The 16,767-nt window shown below is 34.0% G+C and overlaps 1 protein-coding gene across 1 annotated transcript; it reads right to left on the reverse strand.

Moving 5' to 3' along the window:
- Nucleotides 1–10,555: 10,555 nt before the first annotated feature.
- On the reverse strand, nt 10,556–12,615 carry LOC115721142 (protein NUCLEAR FUSION DEFECTIVE 4). The gene is made up of 2 exons (XM_030650395.2): nt 11,259–12,615; nt 10,556–11,122 (listed from the first exon to the last, which is right to left on the reverse strand). Exons 1-2 carry the CDS (start codon nt 12,509–12,511, stop codon nt 10,690–10,692), a joined length of 1,686 nt encoding a protein of 561 aa, XP_030506255.2. The 5' UTR covers nt 12,512–12,615; the 3' UTR covers nt 10,556–10,689.
- Nucleotides 12,616–16,767: the final 4,152 nt, after the last annotated feature.

A 16,767-nucleotide genomic window follows, 5' to 3' on the forward strand; every position in this document is an offset into this window, starting at 1 on the left:
TCTGTTGGTTTATGTGGATTATATTCTCTTGACAGGTCCTAATGGCACTCTAATTTGCAAACTTTTTGATGATCTGAATAAGGAGTTTTCTCTTAAGAGCTTAGGGGAAGTTCATTATTTCTTGAAAGTTGAAATTTATAGAGATTCTTCTAGAATGTAATTGTCTCAAACCAAGTATATTAGCTAGTAAAAATGGCATATTGAAGGAGCTAAGTCTTGTCCCAATCCAACTAGTGTTGCCACAAAATTGTCTATGCAAGAAGGTGAACCTTTTGAGGATCCCACTGTAAGGAAACGAAACAAAACAAGAAAACGAATAAACTGATTCTCATTGATTAAAGCAATGTGATTACATTCTTTATATACAGGAAATAAACAATAAAAGGGAAAAGACAAGAATACCCTTGAACCCCAACAGACATAACAGAAAACTGTTATTACAGTTATTACAGTTATTAAGTATTGTTCTTAACAGTCCCCCTCAAACTCAAGGTGGAGAGAGACTCGACTTTGAGTTTGTCTCTGAGAAGCACAAATCTGTTGTTGGATAGTGCTTTGGTCAGAATGTCTGCTGTCTGATCATAAGCAGGAGTGTGTTTGACAACAAGAGTTTTTGCCAAAACCTTTTCTCGCACAAAGTGTAGATCCAATTCAATATGTTTAGTTCTAGCATGTAGTATAGGGTTGGCTGCCATCTGAACTGTACTGGAGTTATCACACCAGACAGTTGGTGATCGAGGAATTGAAACTTTAAGTTCAGAAAGCAGAGACTGTATCCAGGTGATCTCTGCAGTGATGCTAGCTAAGCTTCTGTACTCAGCTTTTGTACTGGATCGAGATACAGTTGGCTGTTTTTTTGATGTCCAACTTACAAGATTTTGCCCAAGATAAACACAGAAACCTGTAGTCGACCTTCTGTCATTGATATCAGATGCCCAGTCAGCATCACAAAAACCAACAAGATCAAGTGAGGCAGATTGCTGAAGTGTGAGGCCATAATCAAGTGTCCCTTTCAAGTATCTAAGAATTCTCTTAACTGTTTTCCAGTGTGATTCAAGAGGGGAATGCATGAACTGAGACACTTTGTTGACAGAGTATGAAATTTCAGGTCTTGTTATGGTGGCATACTGAAGTGCGCCAACAAGACTTCGATAGAGATGGGGATCTTTGACAGGATCACTTCCAATGGCAGAGAGCTTTTCCCCCCCTGTCATTGGAGTGGGAAGACTGTTGGCAAATTGGAGCTTGGCCCTGCACAGAACATCAGTAAGATATTTGGTTTGAGAGAGGTGTAAACCAGTAGCAGTATGAGTCACTTGAATGCCAAGAAAATAATTGATATCACCCAAATCTTTAAGAGCAAAGATGGAGTGAAGTTGAGAGATGACAGTGGCTATTTCAGTGGAATCATTCCCTGTTATAAGAATATCATCCACATACACTAAAAGAAAAGTGGTGTGTTGAGGAAGAATTCGAATAAAGAGGGAATTGTCAGCTCTGGAACTCTGAAAACCAAATCGATGTAGTGTCTGCTTGAGTTGGTCAAACCAGGCTCTAGGAGCCTGCTTTAGACCGTATATTGCTTTATGAAGCTTGCAAACTAAGGATTTATCTGTGTCTTCAAAACCAGGAGGCTGCTGCATATAGACTTCTTCATGTAAAGTGCCATTGAGAAAGGGATTATTAATGTCTAGTTGTTTGATTGGCCACTGGTGAGAGAGAGCAATGGTGAGAACAATTCGAATTGTGGGTGATTTTACAACTGGACTGAAAGTCTCCTGAAAGTCAAGACCATATTCTTGGTGAAAACCTTTGGCCACTAACCTGGCCTTGAGCTTGGAAACTGATCCATCTGTGTTTTCTTTGACTCGTAGAACCCATCTGCAACCAATTACTTTCTTACCAGGAGGAAGTCTAACAAGTGTCCAAGTTTTATTCTTTTTGAGGGCCACAACCTCAGTACCCATAGCGGCATTCCATTTGGGGTCAGCTAGAGAATCTGCAAGTGTGAGAGGTTCTTTGGAACTTATGTAAACCTTTGGTTTATAGATACCTGCTTTTGCTCTAGTTGTCATGGGATGAACATTGGTAGTAGAAGGAGGAACAGAGGGAGCAGATATAGGTGAAGACAGGGGACATGATGAGGACAAGGGTGAAGAATCAGAGAGAGAAGTGGTGGTGGTAGGAAGGGGAGGTGCAGGGGGATGAAAAACTGTAGGTTGAAGAGGAACAGGGACAGAAGTGTGAGACTGAGAACTGGGGTTGGAATGAACAGGTGGAATGGATTGAGTGAGTTTAGCATAAGGGAATTGGTACTCATTAAAAAGAACATCTCGAGAGATAAAAATTCTACCAGAGGCAGATTGACACTTGTAGCCTTTATGTTTCAAGCTATAGCCAAGGAATGTACATTCCTCAGATCGAAAGGCAAGTTTGTGTCTGTTGTATGGGCGAGTGTTAGGATAGCATGAGCAACCAAATACCCGTAGCTGAGAGTAGTCAGGTTCAATTTTGAATAATTTATGAAGAGGTGTATCCCCTTTGAGAACAGAGGAGGGAAGACGATTAATTAGGAAAGCTGAGGCTCTCACAGCTTCATCCCAGAAGGACAAAGGAAGGGATGCATGAGCAAGTAAAGTAAGGGCAGTCTCAATGAGATGCCTGTGTTTTCTCTCTGCCACACCATTCTGTTCATGAGTGGTAGGGCAAGAGAGCCTATGATGTATGCCATGCTCAGTGAGATATGGAGAGAATGCTTGAAACTCTCCTCCCTAGTCAGATTGGAGCATTTTGATGGGTAGATTGAACTCTTTTTCAACCAGATTTTTAAAGTTGATGAATGTCTGAATGGCATCAGACTTGTTTTTGAGAAGATAAACCCATGTAAACCTGGAAAAGGCATCTGTAAAATGCACATAGTAGTAATAACCATTTGAGGAAATCATTGGGGAGGGACCCCATAGATCAGAATGTATTAATTGCAAGGGTTTAGTATATTCAGTAGTGGATCTAGGAAAAGGTAGTTTGTGTATTTTGCCTAGACAGCAAGATGAACAAAAATCAAAAACATTTTTATTGCTATTTGTGATATTACACTTATGCATTATTTGCTGAACTGTTTTAATGGCAGGGTGGCCAAGACGAGAATGCCACAAATGAAATAACGAACTGTTAACAATAGTGTTATTAGTGGACTGAACATTATTACAAGAAATGTTTGAAAGAGAGTGAGTAGCAGGAACAGAAGCCTGTTGAGACTTGAATGTGGGTAGAAGAGGGGGAAACACGTATAGGCCAGCTTCAAGAGTAGCCTCCAGCAGCACTTGGTGTGTCTCCCGATCCTTGACAAGACAAAAGTCAGGGTGAAACTCAAAAAAGACGTTATTATCAGAAGCAAATTTTGAAACACTGATAAGATTTTTGGTTATCTTTGGAACATGTAAAAGATTATTGAGAGTTAAGATCTTGGATTTATCAATAGACAGAAAGAGTTTCTTACCAATGTTCTCAATGTTCAACCCTGCACCATTGCCCATGTAAACTTGATCTTGACCATTAAAGTCAGATTTTTGTGAGAGATTGCTGTCATTTGAGGTACAGTGATGTGTTGCTCCTGAGTCAGGATACCAGGCATCATCACAGACAGTTTCAGCAGTGGCAACCATAGCCATAGGAGAATTTTGAGTGTTGTTACTTGATCCAGCACCAAAACCAGGAAATCCTGGGTTGAACCTTTGATAGCACTTAGATGCATAGTGTCCTTGTCGAGAGCAAAGCTGACAGGTGGGTTTGTTTGTATTAGTTCCTCTTGCTGAGTTGTTATTTTGAGTAGTTCCAAAGTTGCCTCTTCCTCCAGAAGTTGGAGGACGAGATGAGAAGCCATTTCCACTTGGATTTCCAGGATGGTAGCCATTTTGATTCGACCTTCCACCAGTGGCATAGGGATTCCAATGATCTTTATTATGTTGATTTGATGAATTACCACGAGATCGAAAATTAGCAAGATTCACAGAGGTTGAATCAAGATCTTTGTGTTTACGTTCAATGCGATGTTCTTGAGCCAAAAGAAGGGCTTCAAGAGCAGTAACTTCAATGGGTTCAGCTCGAGAATTTACAGAAATAACAAATGTATCATAATCAGGAGATGGAAGCCCTCGAAAGATAGCAGTAACATGTTCTTTATTCGAAGTAGTATGACCAACAGAATTTAGTTTATCAATAAGAGAACGAACCTTGAGTAAGTATTCATTGAGAGTGAGAGCTCCTTTCTTGAGATTCTGCAACTCAGTGGTATATTGATCGATCTTGGCTTCAGTATGAGATGCAAAGTACATTTCAAGAACAGACCAGAGTGCAGCGGAGGTTTCACTATTTATAACTCGTGTGAGAATGGGTTCAATCATGGATGAGAGAAGCCAAGAGAATAACAATTGATCCTGTTGATCCCAGTCAATGAAGGCAGGATTGACATTTTCAGCAATTCGATCATTTTCAGAGAGAAATTTTGGTGGAGGAATGGCAGTTTTTGAGATGTATTGTTGAAGCTTGTGGCCTCTAATGGCAGAAAGAACTTGAGGTTTCCAGAGAAGAAAATTATCATGATCCAACTTTGTAGCCAGCTTGTGTGAGAAGACAACAGGTACAAACGATGATGTTGCAGCTCCAAACGGTGTTGACTGGCTTGTTGCAGAGGACATGGTTGGTGACGATGTCATTCATAACCTAACGAAGAAGATGAAGAATGAGAATCAGAGCCTGCTCTGATACCATGTAAGGAAACGAAACAAAACAAGAAAACGAATAAACTGATTCTCATTGATTAAAGCAATGTGATTACATTCTTTATATACAGGAAATAAACAATAAAAGGGAAAAGACAAGAATACCCTTGAACCCCAACAGACATAACAGAAAACTGTTATTACAGTTATTACAGTTATTAAGTATTGTTCTTAACACCCACTTTGTACAGATCCACCTACAGAGCTCTGCAATATCTCACATTAACAAGGTCAGAGATGTTGCCTTTATTATCAATAAATTAAGTTAGTTTATCAAAGCTCCAACCACCATACAACGGGAAGCTTGTAAAAGGCTATTGAGGTATATTAAAGGAACCATTTTAGATAGCATGTTACTCAAATTAGCTGCTGTAATGACACTTGAAAGCTATTTAGATGCAGATTCTACCAGTTGTGTGGATGACAGGGATTCTACAAGTGGTTATGTTGTGTTTTTTTTTGGTGGAAATCTCAATTTTTGGTCTGCAAAGAAGCAACATCTAGTGGCTAGATCCAGTACAGAAAGTGAGTTCAGAGCTCTAGCTAATGTTGTTGCTGAAATCAAGTGGATAACCTCACTTCTCAATGAACTTCATGTCAAAATGCCTTACTACCCTGTCATTTGGGTGGACAATCAAAGTGTCATAGCTCTTGCGGCAAACCTTGTCTTTCATGCTAGATCAAAGCATATTGAAATGGACCTATACTTTGTGAGAGATCAAATTCTCTCTGTAAGATATGTTCTTTCTCTCGACCTAATTGCGAATGTTCTCACAAAGTCACTCTCGACTAACATTTCAACTATCTCAAGTTCAAACTTCAAACAACTTCAACCCCTTTACGTTTGAGGGGGATGTTAGTATTGAAAATAAGTCTGAGAAATTTTGTAAAAGGTAGTCAAGTAGAGTTAGTTATTTATTAACTTAACAACTATATTTTCTTGTTTTCCTTGTAATGGGTAGCTTATAAATAAAGTTTAGATCGAGTGGAGAATTAGCTTTTGCTATTCTCTTTTCTCATTCACAAATTGTGCTCTGCCCTTTTCTCTCTCCTTCTACACTTAACTGTTCCCTTCAGCATCACAAATCATCCTTCTAAATATATAACCACACCATTAAATAGCTTTAATATAAGCACTTATTGGTTACGATTCTCTAATCACAATTATCATGCCTCACTTTTCTTCTTACTTCAAGACATGTGTACTAATCGAGGAACAAAAGCTTGGACTTCATATCATATAGTATCACTATTCACTACGTAGTACGTACTACTATTGCTGGCTTTTAAAAAATTGTTTTTTTTTAGTAATTATTAAGTCATGTTTATATTATATTTTGATGACCTGAATACTGTTCAGACTTGTTTCTTCATTTGTAGTTTTTAAAAAGCCTTTATTGTTACATAAAGCTCAAATTGTTATTATTATTATTATTTCGTGGCCGACACTGTAAAAGAGCCCTTGTACGTATTGATGTCCAATATCCAAGGTTTTGGGGGTTTGACGTGCTTCTTTTCGTTACGCCAATGCCCATATATACTGTCTAAATTCTGTGAGAATGAATTTAAGGGTTGGCTTTGATGACAAGACTAGCGGAAGCGCATGAGTGTGATGATGATCACAATGGTGGCTTGGCTTAATCTTGAAAGTGACGACAATCATGGTCCATATATGCATGACGTGGTGGCTTGGTTCATGAACATGGTAACTCAAAGCTCATTATATATAATAGGCCTTTGGATTAAGAGTTCCTTACGATCTTGGTTACAGTTGGTTACAGTTCGTCATGTTTTCGTTGGAAAAATACTCAAATAAAACTATTTCTAATTGGTACTTTGAGGCATGATTTTTATCAAGACACACTTGTAATTAATAAAACAGATGCTTAGGAGCAACTACACTACAAGAGAGGTAGTAAAGTGTTATTGGTTGATTTTAATATTAGATCCCACGTATTTTAATTTAATAAATGATAATATGAAAAATTATTAACCAATTGTGAGACACCACATTGATGTAGTTTTGAACAACTCTTATAGTGATCTCTGGTAATTTACTCTTAGATCAAGGTTTCTCTATTGAGTGTCGTTCTTTCTCTGTATAAATTTCGTGTCCTTGAATAGTAAAATGAGTCTACTATTTATATGAATCAATTACATGAAATTAATTTCCCTAAATCAATAATAATTAAAATAGGAAACTAAATTATTTTTGTAATTATAGTGAGGAAAATGAGAAACTTAGTCTTTATTCTTTGAGGACACGAATCTATCCCAAGAACGTAGGGATTGTGTCGTCACTTGCAATCTTGGAGATATACGAGATATATTTTAAAAATTGCTAACTCGCATCCCCTGGTAGGTGTATGGAAACTACCTTCTAGATAAAAGTTGGTCGGATGTTTATGCACACTTTAATTGCTCGGATGTCACAACTTCTGTCTGTGACCTTGAGAATCAATCCTTCCTATATGGCTTATCATGAGTAGAATCATCCATCCTTGTTATGAAATATGTTAAACGTGTCACCTAGATGGACATGCATCATAGTGTAGAAATTTGGATAATAGCTAGCAAGCGAGATGTAAAGAGGAGCACACATAATAGTAGAGTGTTACCCGAACCGAATTTTAATTATTATGGCACGCTTGAAGAAGTACTGAAGTTAACCTTTATTGGTGTTTACTCGGTGACATTATTTAAGTGCATGCAAGTAATTTAATAGAGATCCAAGGCAGAAGAAAATAATTGTTGAGAATAATATCAGTAGTATTAATATTAGGGGCTAATAGTATAAAGATGACTCCAACATACTTGCTAATCAAGAAAAACAAGTATTCTATCTTGATGATCTACAAAGAGAGAAAAATAAGAAAATTATTGAGAATGTAAACCATTATCAAATTTGGAACATTGTGGATGAAGATAATATTGCCGACGTTGATGTGGTACATGACACAAGCTCGTCAATTTTTTTTTTGACCGTGGATCTTGGAGAGTTGATTATGCAACATAATCAATTTGGAATTGACATTGGTGCATGCTACACAAAGTTTGCATGTTAACCAAGAGGATCACAACTTAGGCGATGAAGAAGCCGCTGAAGAATCTGACGACGATGAATTACTTGATAACCTTTGTAAAGACAATATTAATAATAATTTAATCAATGATGAAAATGATCATAGTGATTACTAATTTTAAGTAGTTTTTATTCATTTATTTTTTGTACTAAAGACAATTAATTTTTTTTAATGTTTAATTAATATGATTATTAATTTATAGTTAATTTTTTGTTTATTAATTTCTAGATAATAATATTATTATTAATAAAGACAACAAATTTATTTTTAAAAGAAATGTCAGCTGATGTAGCATAATATCACGGTGGAGACGGTGGTGGTATGAACTCGCCAGACCCTAATAGGGTACTCTCGTCCGGCGAGTTAGGTTAATATAAAATTTTCAATCATGTTCGACTTTTATTCAATCCATGCTATACAAATACTAAATTTTTTTTGTTTTAATGATTGGACACCTCAATTGCCAAAAGGATATGGCCCTACTAGTAACATTGATGTTGAAAAGCGAAGGCAGGATTTGGGAAAATAAGTACCACTTCATCATGATGAGGTGACGAGCAAAGTGGTTTGTACTTTGCAAAGAGAACCAAGTTTTTTTTTTCAGTCAGCTAGGTGTTGAAGTTACAATGTTGATGCCAGGACACTACTTGAATTTTAAAGATATACCTCAATATTTTAATGACCAAGTTGTACAAAAAATGTTGGCAAAAAAATTAACATATTTCGTGATGTAGATTTTACTTTAATAAATACAAAGGTCATTAATATGTCTTTTTTTTTTATGTAGTATTTGTATGATATTGATGGTTATTCAGAATTCGAGAGAGTTACGGAAATTCTCTACAAAGAGAAGCAAAGAAGATATTTTGAGAGAAAGAATAACAGACACTCATTGTGACAGTCAGTAGTTTTATGATCCGTAAGGAAAAATACTAGCTAGGTAAGCTGTGCAATCCCACATCGCCTAGGAAAGGTCAAGTGTGATGATTCTAAGATTGTGTAGGTATGTGACTATACTATACCTGACGGTTTTAAACTGTCGGGTATAAGGGCCCAATAAATTCACAAATTCCAATTAAAATTGTCGCATATTCCTATAATTAATGTTATAAACTGTCGAGAATACTAATTTTTCCGACGATTTTAAACAGTTACATAATTTTTTAAGTGACGGTCCCCCCAAAAAAGTATTTTTAGGACCGTCGTGAATTCTGACTTGTGTAGTAGTGAAGTTATAGTAGTTTTACACTTCTCCTCACAAAGAGGAGGTCCCAAGTTCAACTCTCTCCTCTCCCAAAATCAACAAAAAAAATATGTCTACATAAATACATTTATATTAAAATATATTTAGGTGTCGTTTGGTTGGAGCTAATAAAATAGAATAGAATAGAAAGGAAAAAATCTTCATTCCATTTATTTATTTGGTTGCATATTAAAGTATTGGAATGTCATTCTAATAGAATGACCTTTCCAGTTTTTTGGTGTAATGAATTCCATTTTGAAATAGAAGGAAAAATTATTCTAATGTATGATGAGAAAAAAAATTATGATAAAATGTTTCCATTTCATTTCTATTTTTATTCCTATTTCTATTCTCGACACCTTTAGGTACGAGTAAATTTCTTTAATACAATAAAATAAATATGATATTTATATTGTTATTTGAATATTTAACATCACTTTAATTATCATGTTTATTAAACACTCTAATAGAACACTTTAAAGCCAATAATTTAGTAATACAATATTTTTTTCTACTACCCAATTATAGCAAACTGGACTATAGTCCCTTATTGGAAAGTTAAGGGACACTTTAAAGAGCCAATAGCAATATAAAAAGTGATATATTATTATTAGTGTATTCTAATATCATATATTTTTACATATTTTAATTTAATAAATAATGAGTAACCCAATTAAAGAGTGTCTCACATTAGTATGGTATTGAGCATCTTAGACCGTTTTTGAATTTGGATTAATTTTTACAACACCATTAGAACAAATTTTTTTACAAAACTAATGAGTTATATTTTAGTAATTGATCACCAATTTGCATCTTTCATTCATTGAAGATACTCTTAAAGTGCCACATAATAATATTCTAAAAGTTGCAATTTATGTGTATAGTTTTTATAATAAAGGTGTTTATTGTTGTCTCTCATGGCTTTTTGTGAGGGTTTGTGACAATTTGTGAAGGTTTTTTTTTGTCCATGAAGCTTGTCCTGTGTACTATATATTAAGCAAAATCGACATGCTAGCTTTGTGGATAGATTGCCTCTATTGATAAAATTTGCTTATTCTTTAAAAAAAAAAGACACTTTATAAATATACGAAGAAAGAAAGGTGGAAAAAGTGTTGTTTTCATTAGACTCAATTTTTTCTTTAATTTTTTTTTTCTTTCTTTTAAGAAAACATTTAAATATATAGTATTGGTACCCCACAATCATGCATATGTTATGGTTTGGTTTTAATAGATCTTGAAGATTTAATCATATGATAAAGAGTTCTCTATTATTGAACGGTATTAAATCAAAAACTGAACAATAATACATCTAAATAAATAAGTATTGCATTTATCATAAATAAGAAATCTCAATACATATATTATAAATATATTAGATTTTAATTCTAATTGTCCCTAATATGTACTCATTCTTGTACAAGATAAACGAGGTATATTTATACAAACAAAACCAAAAATATGTGACACTTTCATTGAGACACTTATGAAGAAAAAAGTGTACTCTCATACAATATATAAATATATAAATATAGACCTATTGTATATATTTATATATGTATATATATTTGTGACACAAAATTAATTATGATGTATGGGAGTAGAACTTGCGTGTACGAACACATAAAATTATAGCCAAAATCGTGCCAAGAAAACAGAGAGAACCCCAAATGAGGAAACTGTCTCTATAGCATTTTGTTCCTATGCATTTCCCATCTGATCGCCCATTTCCTTGTTGGTGGTAGAGAAGAGCAGCCAAATAGCCAAAAACAAATGACCCAATTGGGATATTAGCTACCAAAACATTATGATTCACTGAGAAATTTTTAGCACCAAATAGCTCTGAAGTTGTAGAAACTGAAACTGAAGTAATTGCTCCTGTACAAACTCCTATAATAGCTGTACTTATGTATAAAACAATGTGTGTTGAGTTGAGTAATAATAAGAAAGCTCCTCCCATTGGAGCTACTAAGATAGCAATTAAAGCTGGACTTGAAACCACTGATGACTTTCTCCTCCTGATGAAAAAAAAAAAACAGAGCTATCAATTTTTTGTTTTATAATTTCAACGAAAAGTAGATTCTCAAATTTATTGACCACATTCATTTTGTCAACTAACACAAAATAAATACATAAATGAATTTGTTTACTGACCTTGAGAAGAAATAGTCTAAAAGTGAAGGCATGAGTCTACCAAAGAATCCAAAGGCAGAAGACAATGAAACTAAAGAAGATGTATTATTGGACCCTCGAGATTCAGCTATTTGACCCAAGTTGTTTAAGAACACTAAACCAAGTGTAGCACTAAAAAAATAACAGAAAAAATATAACCAGAAATCAATCCTTAATAGCATCTTTTTAACTCCAATCTCCTCTCTAGCCCCAACACCATCACCATCATCATCATCATCATGATCATCCTGACCGTTGATCATTACTACTTCTCTTTCTCTACCATTTTGATCATCTTGACTACCTCGTTCAGATTTGGAACCCTCACGATCCAATCGATCAGTTTCCACATCATTATTACTATTTTCATCATCTATAGTAAAATGGTAAACTCTGGTCTCCCTATTAATCACACTGCTATAATACTTCTCAAACACTTGTCGAATTTTCTCAGCCAAAGGAATCAAAAGCGGTGCCAATAGAAAAACACATGTACCAATAACCCTTTTAAGAGCAGAGCTTGACATAATCAACCCCAAACTACTAATCACAGCATAAACACCAGTAATTATAGTTATAACAAACATTACAACAAACCCAACGTTCATGTCTCCACCACCATCCCTGGCTACTGTTCCTACTTTCATTACTCTAGCAAACGGAGCCGTTATAACGGTAACTCCCAGTGGTAAAACAGAGTTGAGAAGAAGGTAAGCCTGGGCTTTCTCAGTAGTACCGTTACTGAAAGAGAATATAGAACTTGCCACGTCAGTATAAATCTTGGCACTTAATCCTTGATAACTCGTCGTTACACCAACGGCGAGTTGACGGTAACGGCGGGGGAAGTTTCTAATTGCTACGAGGTAAGAGACAGTGTTGAGCCAGCATATGCTGTTACCGGCTAAGACGGTGAGAATGAAGATTTGGATGTAAGAAAGAGATGAGATTTGGTTTGTTATGGAGAGGTATTGGAGACCGTAACCGATTAAACCGAGAACTGAGCCTATGAGAAGGACAAGCCAAAGGGGAAGGTAAACGGAAGCAATGCCGGAAAACCAACCGAAGAGTTTTCCGGCATCGGAGGCGAAAGCGAGGTTGTTGAGTTGGAGTTGGGACATGGAGAAGGCATGTTTGAGTTGGGAAGAGTAAGCTGGGAAATTGGTGTTGGTTCCATTAATGGCTTGTAACCATATGATTCCTACAAGGCTTAACCATTGTAAAACTCTTGAAGGCATCACAACAAAGAAAATGTTAGAGAGAGAGATTGTTGAAAGAATAGATAGAGAGTTGTTTTGATGGTTTTAATATTATATAGGGAAAAAAAATGTGTGTATTTATAATAAAATATAATATAATTGTATGGTTTTGAATTGGGACAACTAAATTTGTGAACAAAAATCTTTAATAATTTTTTTTAAAAAAAAAATTGTATGTAAGGGAATGTAGGTTTAGATTGGAGAGAATGCATGATATTTTGATTAAGTAATAAGTAAAGGTAGAGAGTGAGAATAGTGGAGAATTATGACATTGATGTTACTACTTAGATGTAATAATTATAACAAATATTTAGTCACCCAATAAGAAAAATATTTTATTTTACACATCATTAATTAAATATGTTTTTGAGACATATTATGGTGCACCCTTCAAATTATATTCAGCACGTAAAAAATATATTTTAAGAAAAATATTGCAGTATATATTGGGTTCTTGCAGAATAATATATTTTGTATAATATATTTTATATAGAAACAATTTATTTAAACTTTATTTCTGATTTAGTAAATTATTGAGAATAATGTGAAAATTTGCAATTTTCTAATAAACAACTAAGAGACTAACTTAAGATGTGTCTCATGAAAAGAGAAGATGAAGAATTATTTATTTACTTTTTTTGAGAATGTACCATATATAGCGTTATTGTTTATTTTTTATTATTATTATTTGAGTGTTAATGGAAAAAAAATAAATAAAGACACTAATGAATTTAGGATGAATTAAGAAAATAGTGTAATAATAATTTTCATTTTCAATATCTCTCTATCAAATTAATTATTAATAGTACGCGCGCAATAATAGTAGATTGTGTGGTTGTATTAGTATAAATTAACGTGGTTTTGTATCGACCACGTACAAGATCGAGTTTTTACCATTATTAATTAATGATTCTGCTACTTATAATTATGTTTGTTGTGAATTGTGAATTATGATTATTGTGTGTGAAAAGTATATATATAAGCTAGGGTGATGGGCTGAGTTTGGCACAAGGGCAAAAGTAAGTAGTACTAATAATATTATCATGAGACGTGAGCTTAACGGCGGTCTTCACTTCATATATATACAACTATTATTATAATATTATTATTGAAAATTAATAGCATCAATTAAAGACATGAAAGAAAGCCATTAACTTTTTATTTTATTTCACCTACTTAGAAACTTAAAGGGATGATTACCAATATAATTGTTACTCATAAATATATATATTTATATATATATTTATATATATATATACAAGTTTAGAGCATTGATGGTAAGTATTCTAGCATCTAGAGGTGTCGTATTACGATTGGTTCTCAATAATTTTTAAAAAAGTTAGCATATTAAATTATATTATATTTAACATTTAATTATACTAATAGTAATATAGAAATGCTAAAAGGCACTAGTGGTGTCTAGCACCCTCCTATGTGTCAATGTCGCTATTGGTCCAACTAAATATCGGGTCCCATATAATTTAATATAATAGCTTTTAGAGAGTATTGCTAGCCAATCGCAACATGTCGAAAGTGCTAGGCACTATAATACCTAATAGCAATGCTTATAGTAATGTAACACAAAAAAAAGTATTAGAAATTACTGGTGCATATATAGCCTTTCTCATAAATTTATCAAGTTAGAGAAGCTTACTTATTAGTTCATTGCCTCAAGGCTTCTTTTACATATACTACACAATTCGGTATTATCGGAAACAGAGGTGAATGTGATATAATTAAGGACAGAGATAATACCATTTTGACTTGATCTTAATTAATTCTGATATTATTATCTTCATGACATGCAACCAAGATTGAAGCTTGAAATTCGAGATCCCACCATTGGTAAACATGTTAAGTTGTTTAAGTATATATAGATAAAAATGTATGTCTATTATTGACAATGAAGTCTACAGTACTAAAACTTACAAAGAAAATTAGAACAATCACTTTTATAACAATGTTATATTCTCTATAAAAATTTTAGCAAGAAATAAGATACATTTTTAGTTCACAACATCACGTGGGGTGCAGATATATTAGCTACTCATTTTCTTTTTGTTTATTCATTTTTTGAAATTCATGTAAATTACATGTACTTATAGCTATAATATAGTACGTACATTATAACATGTCTTCAGGGTAACTATATCAATCACCTTAGAAATAATAAGTATCGAATCTTGCTATAATGAGAAGAGAATAACAGTCCGCTACCCAATTGTGGAATATATATACCACCGACTTTCGGATTGATTTACTTTCTTTTAAAAAATACACTTCTCTTTCGATTATTATTTCCTTATTAATTAAAAGATCAATATATATGGAGGTTTTTTTAAAAAAAAATAATTAACATTTTTACCACTCATTTATTAAAAGTATTCCTCTCTCTCGAGTATTATGGGGTTCCATCTCAAAATTAATTGGTAATGAGTGAAGTAGCCCATATTCTTATATATGACATGGTGGCTATTTTTGCTCACCAATCTTGAATCACCTTATCAAAAGTCTTGCCATTTGCTCGCTTATTTTTGTTCGGATCTCAGGCGTCTTTGCACCATCTGGATCTCGTGCGGCTGGCTAACCATCTGGATAGGTGTGGATCGAAAGCCCGCTAGGGATATGGCTCTGATACCATGTTGAGAATCATGGGGTTCCATCTCAAAACCAATTGGCAATGAGTGGAGTAGCCCATGTTCTTATATATGGCTCAATACTTTTACATTTAATTCATGTGGGACAATGTCCTCCAATATCCTCAACACAATACAGTTGTAAATATGCTCATTTTGTCAAACTTTTTTTTAAGAATAAAAACTTTGTTATTATAAATTAATGAAGAAACTCATTTACAATAACAAAGTATATAAGTAGAGGAATAGTCTCCAACCAATAGTAAGCTTCAACCAAGCCAAGGGCATATCTAGCAAAGCCATGAGCAGCCATATTAACTGTACATTTGACATGAACAATACTCACTAGGAAGAAAAGAAAGAAGACTAAAAATATCAACAATTAAATCCTTGAAAGATGCAATTAATTGCAAATAAAGATGCATTAAAAGTATTAGAAACCATTAAGACATCTGTTTCTACTTGTAAAAACTTGTAGTTGCAGCTGTAGGGACCAATTCAAACCAAGAAACATTGCCTTTACTTTCATTTTACGAGATGCAAAATTACTAACAATGGGATAGACGAGGGCTGAAACTACTCGAGCAGAATCATTACGAATAATACTGATTCTGGCAATATTTCATTGACTATCCATTGCTGCATCTACGTTGATTTTTAGAGTACCCAGAGGAGGAGGCTACCACGGCGTAGGCAAAACATGGCATAAAAAGAAAATACTTAAAATTTTGCAGCAGCTTTTAAACCAGCCATAACAGCATCATCATCCTCAACAGGTAGCTGCCCATCAATTTTTTCTTTTTTCTCATCGTTGACAACATCTTTTGATACCTCAACATCATTACCATTATCCCCTTCACCACTACCATCTCTATCATCATCCTCATCATTAATGATACCTTTGATATCATTTTTTTCACCTCGAGAAACATCCTCATTCACACCCCCTTCGTTCTTTTCATTATCACCCTCATTATCACCCTCTTCATTCTCACCATCATCCTCATCATCATCTTCCACATCATCTTCATCCCCATGAGAAGCTTCCTCAATCTCAACTTCTTTCTTATTATCATATTCCTCAACATCATGAGAATCCTTCACATAAGAAAATAAACAAAAATTAATACTTCTTGAAAAATAAACAAAAATTTAAAGTTTAATAACAACAAACCTTGGGAGGAGGTCTTGACAACAACAAGTCAATATTTTTATGTATAGATTTCAAAGAATGCATCATATTCTTAAAATCTTATTTTAAAATAAAAAAAAATTCAGCAGAGAATGCTTCCTGCTTAGCAGAAATATCTGCCAATCTCCTATGAAACTCTACAAATTTAAAACATGAACTATTTTCATCAACAGAACCTGAGTACCAACATCATCAATCTGCACAGATTTTCCTTTCCTCATGTCATCTAGATTCTTATCCACAAAGAATCCATCCAAATGTAAGCTTAATAATTCCTCCTTAATTGGGAACAATTTCTTAACTTTAAGCTGTAACAAAAATAAAACAGGAAAAAAAACAATAAACACATAAAATAAACAAAAAATAACATTGAAACAAAATTTTAAAAACTAAATATACCTTGGATA

This window comes from Cannabis sativa, chromosome 2 (assembly GCF_029168945.1).
Source record: "Cannabis sativa cultivar Pink pepper isolate KNU-18-1 chromosome 2, ASM2916894v1, whole genome shotgun sequence".
NCBI lineage: Eukaryota > Viridiplantae > Streptophyta > Magnoliopsida > Rosales > Cannabaceae > Cannabis > Cannabis sativa.

Coding starts and splice junctions, on each gene's coding strand:
- LOC115721142 (XM_030650395.2), bottom strand. CDS start 12,511: ATGCCTTCAAGAGTTTTACAATGGTTAAGCCTTGTAGGAATCATATGG. Junction 11,123..11,258: donor TTAGACTATTTCTTCTCAAG/GTCAGTAAACAA, acceptor TTTTTTCATCAG/GAGGAGAAAGTCATCAGTGG.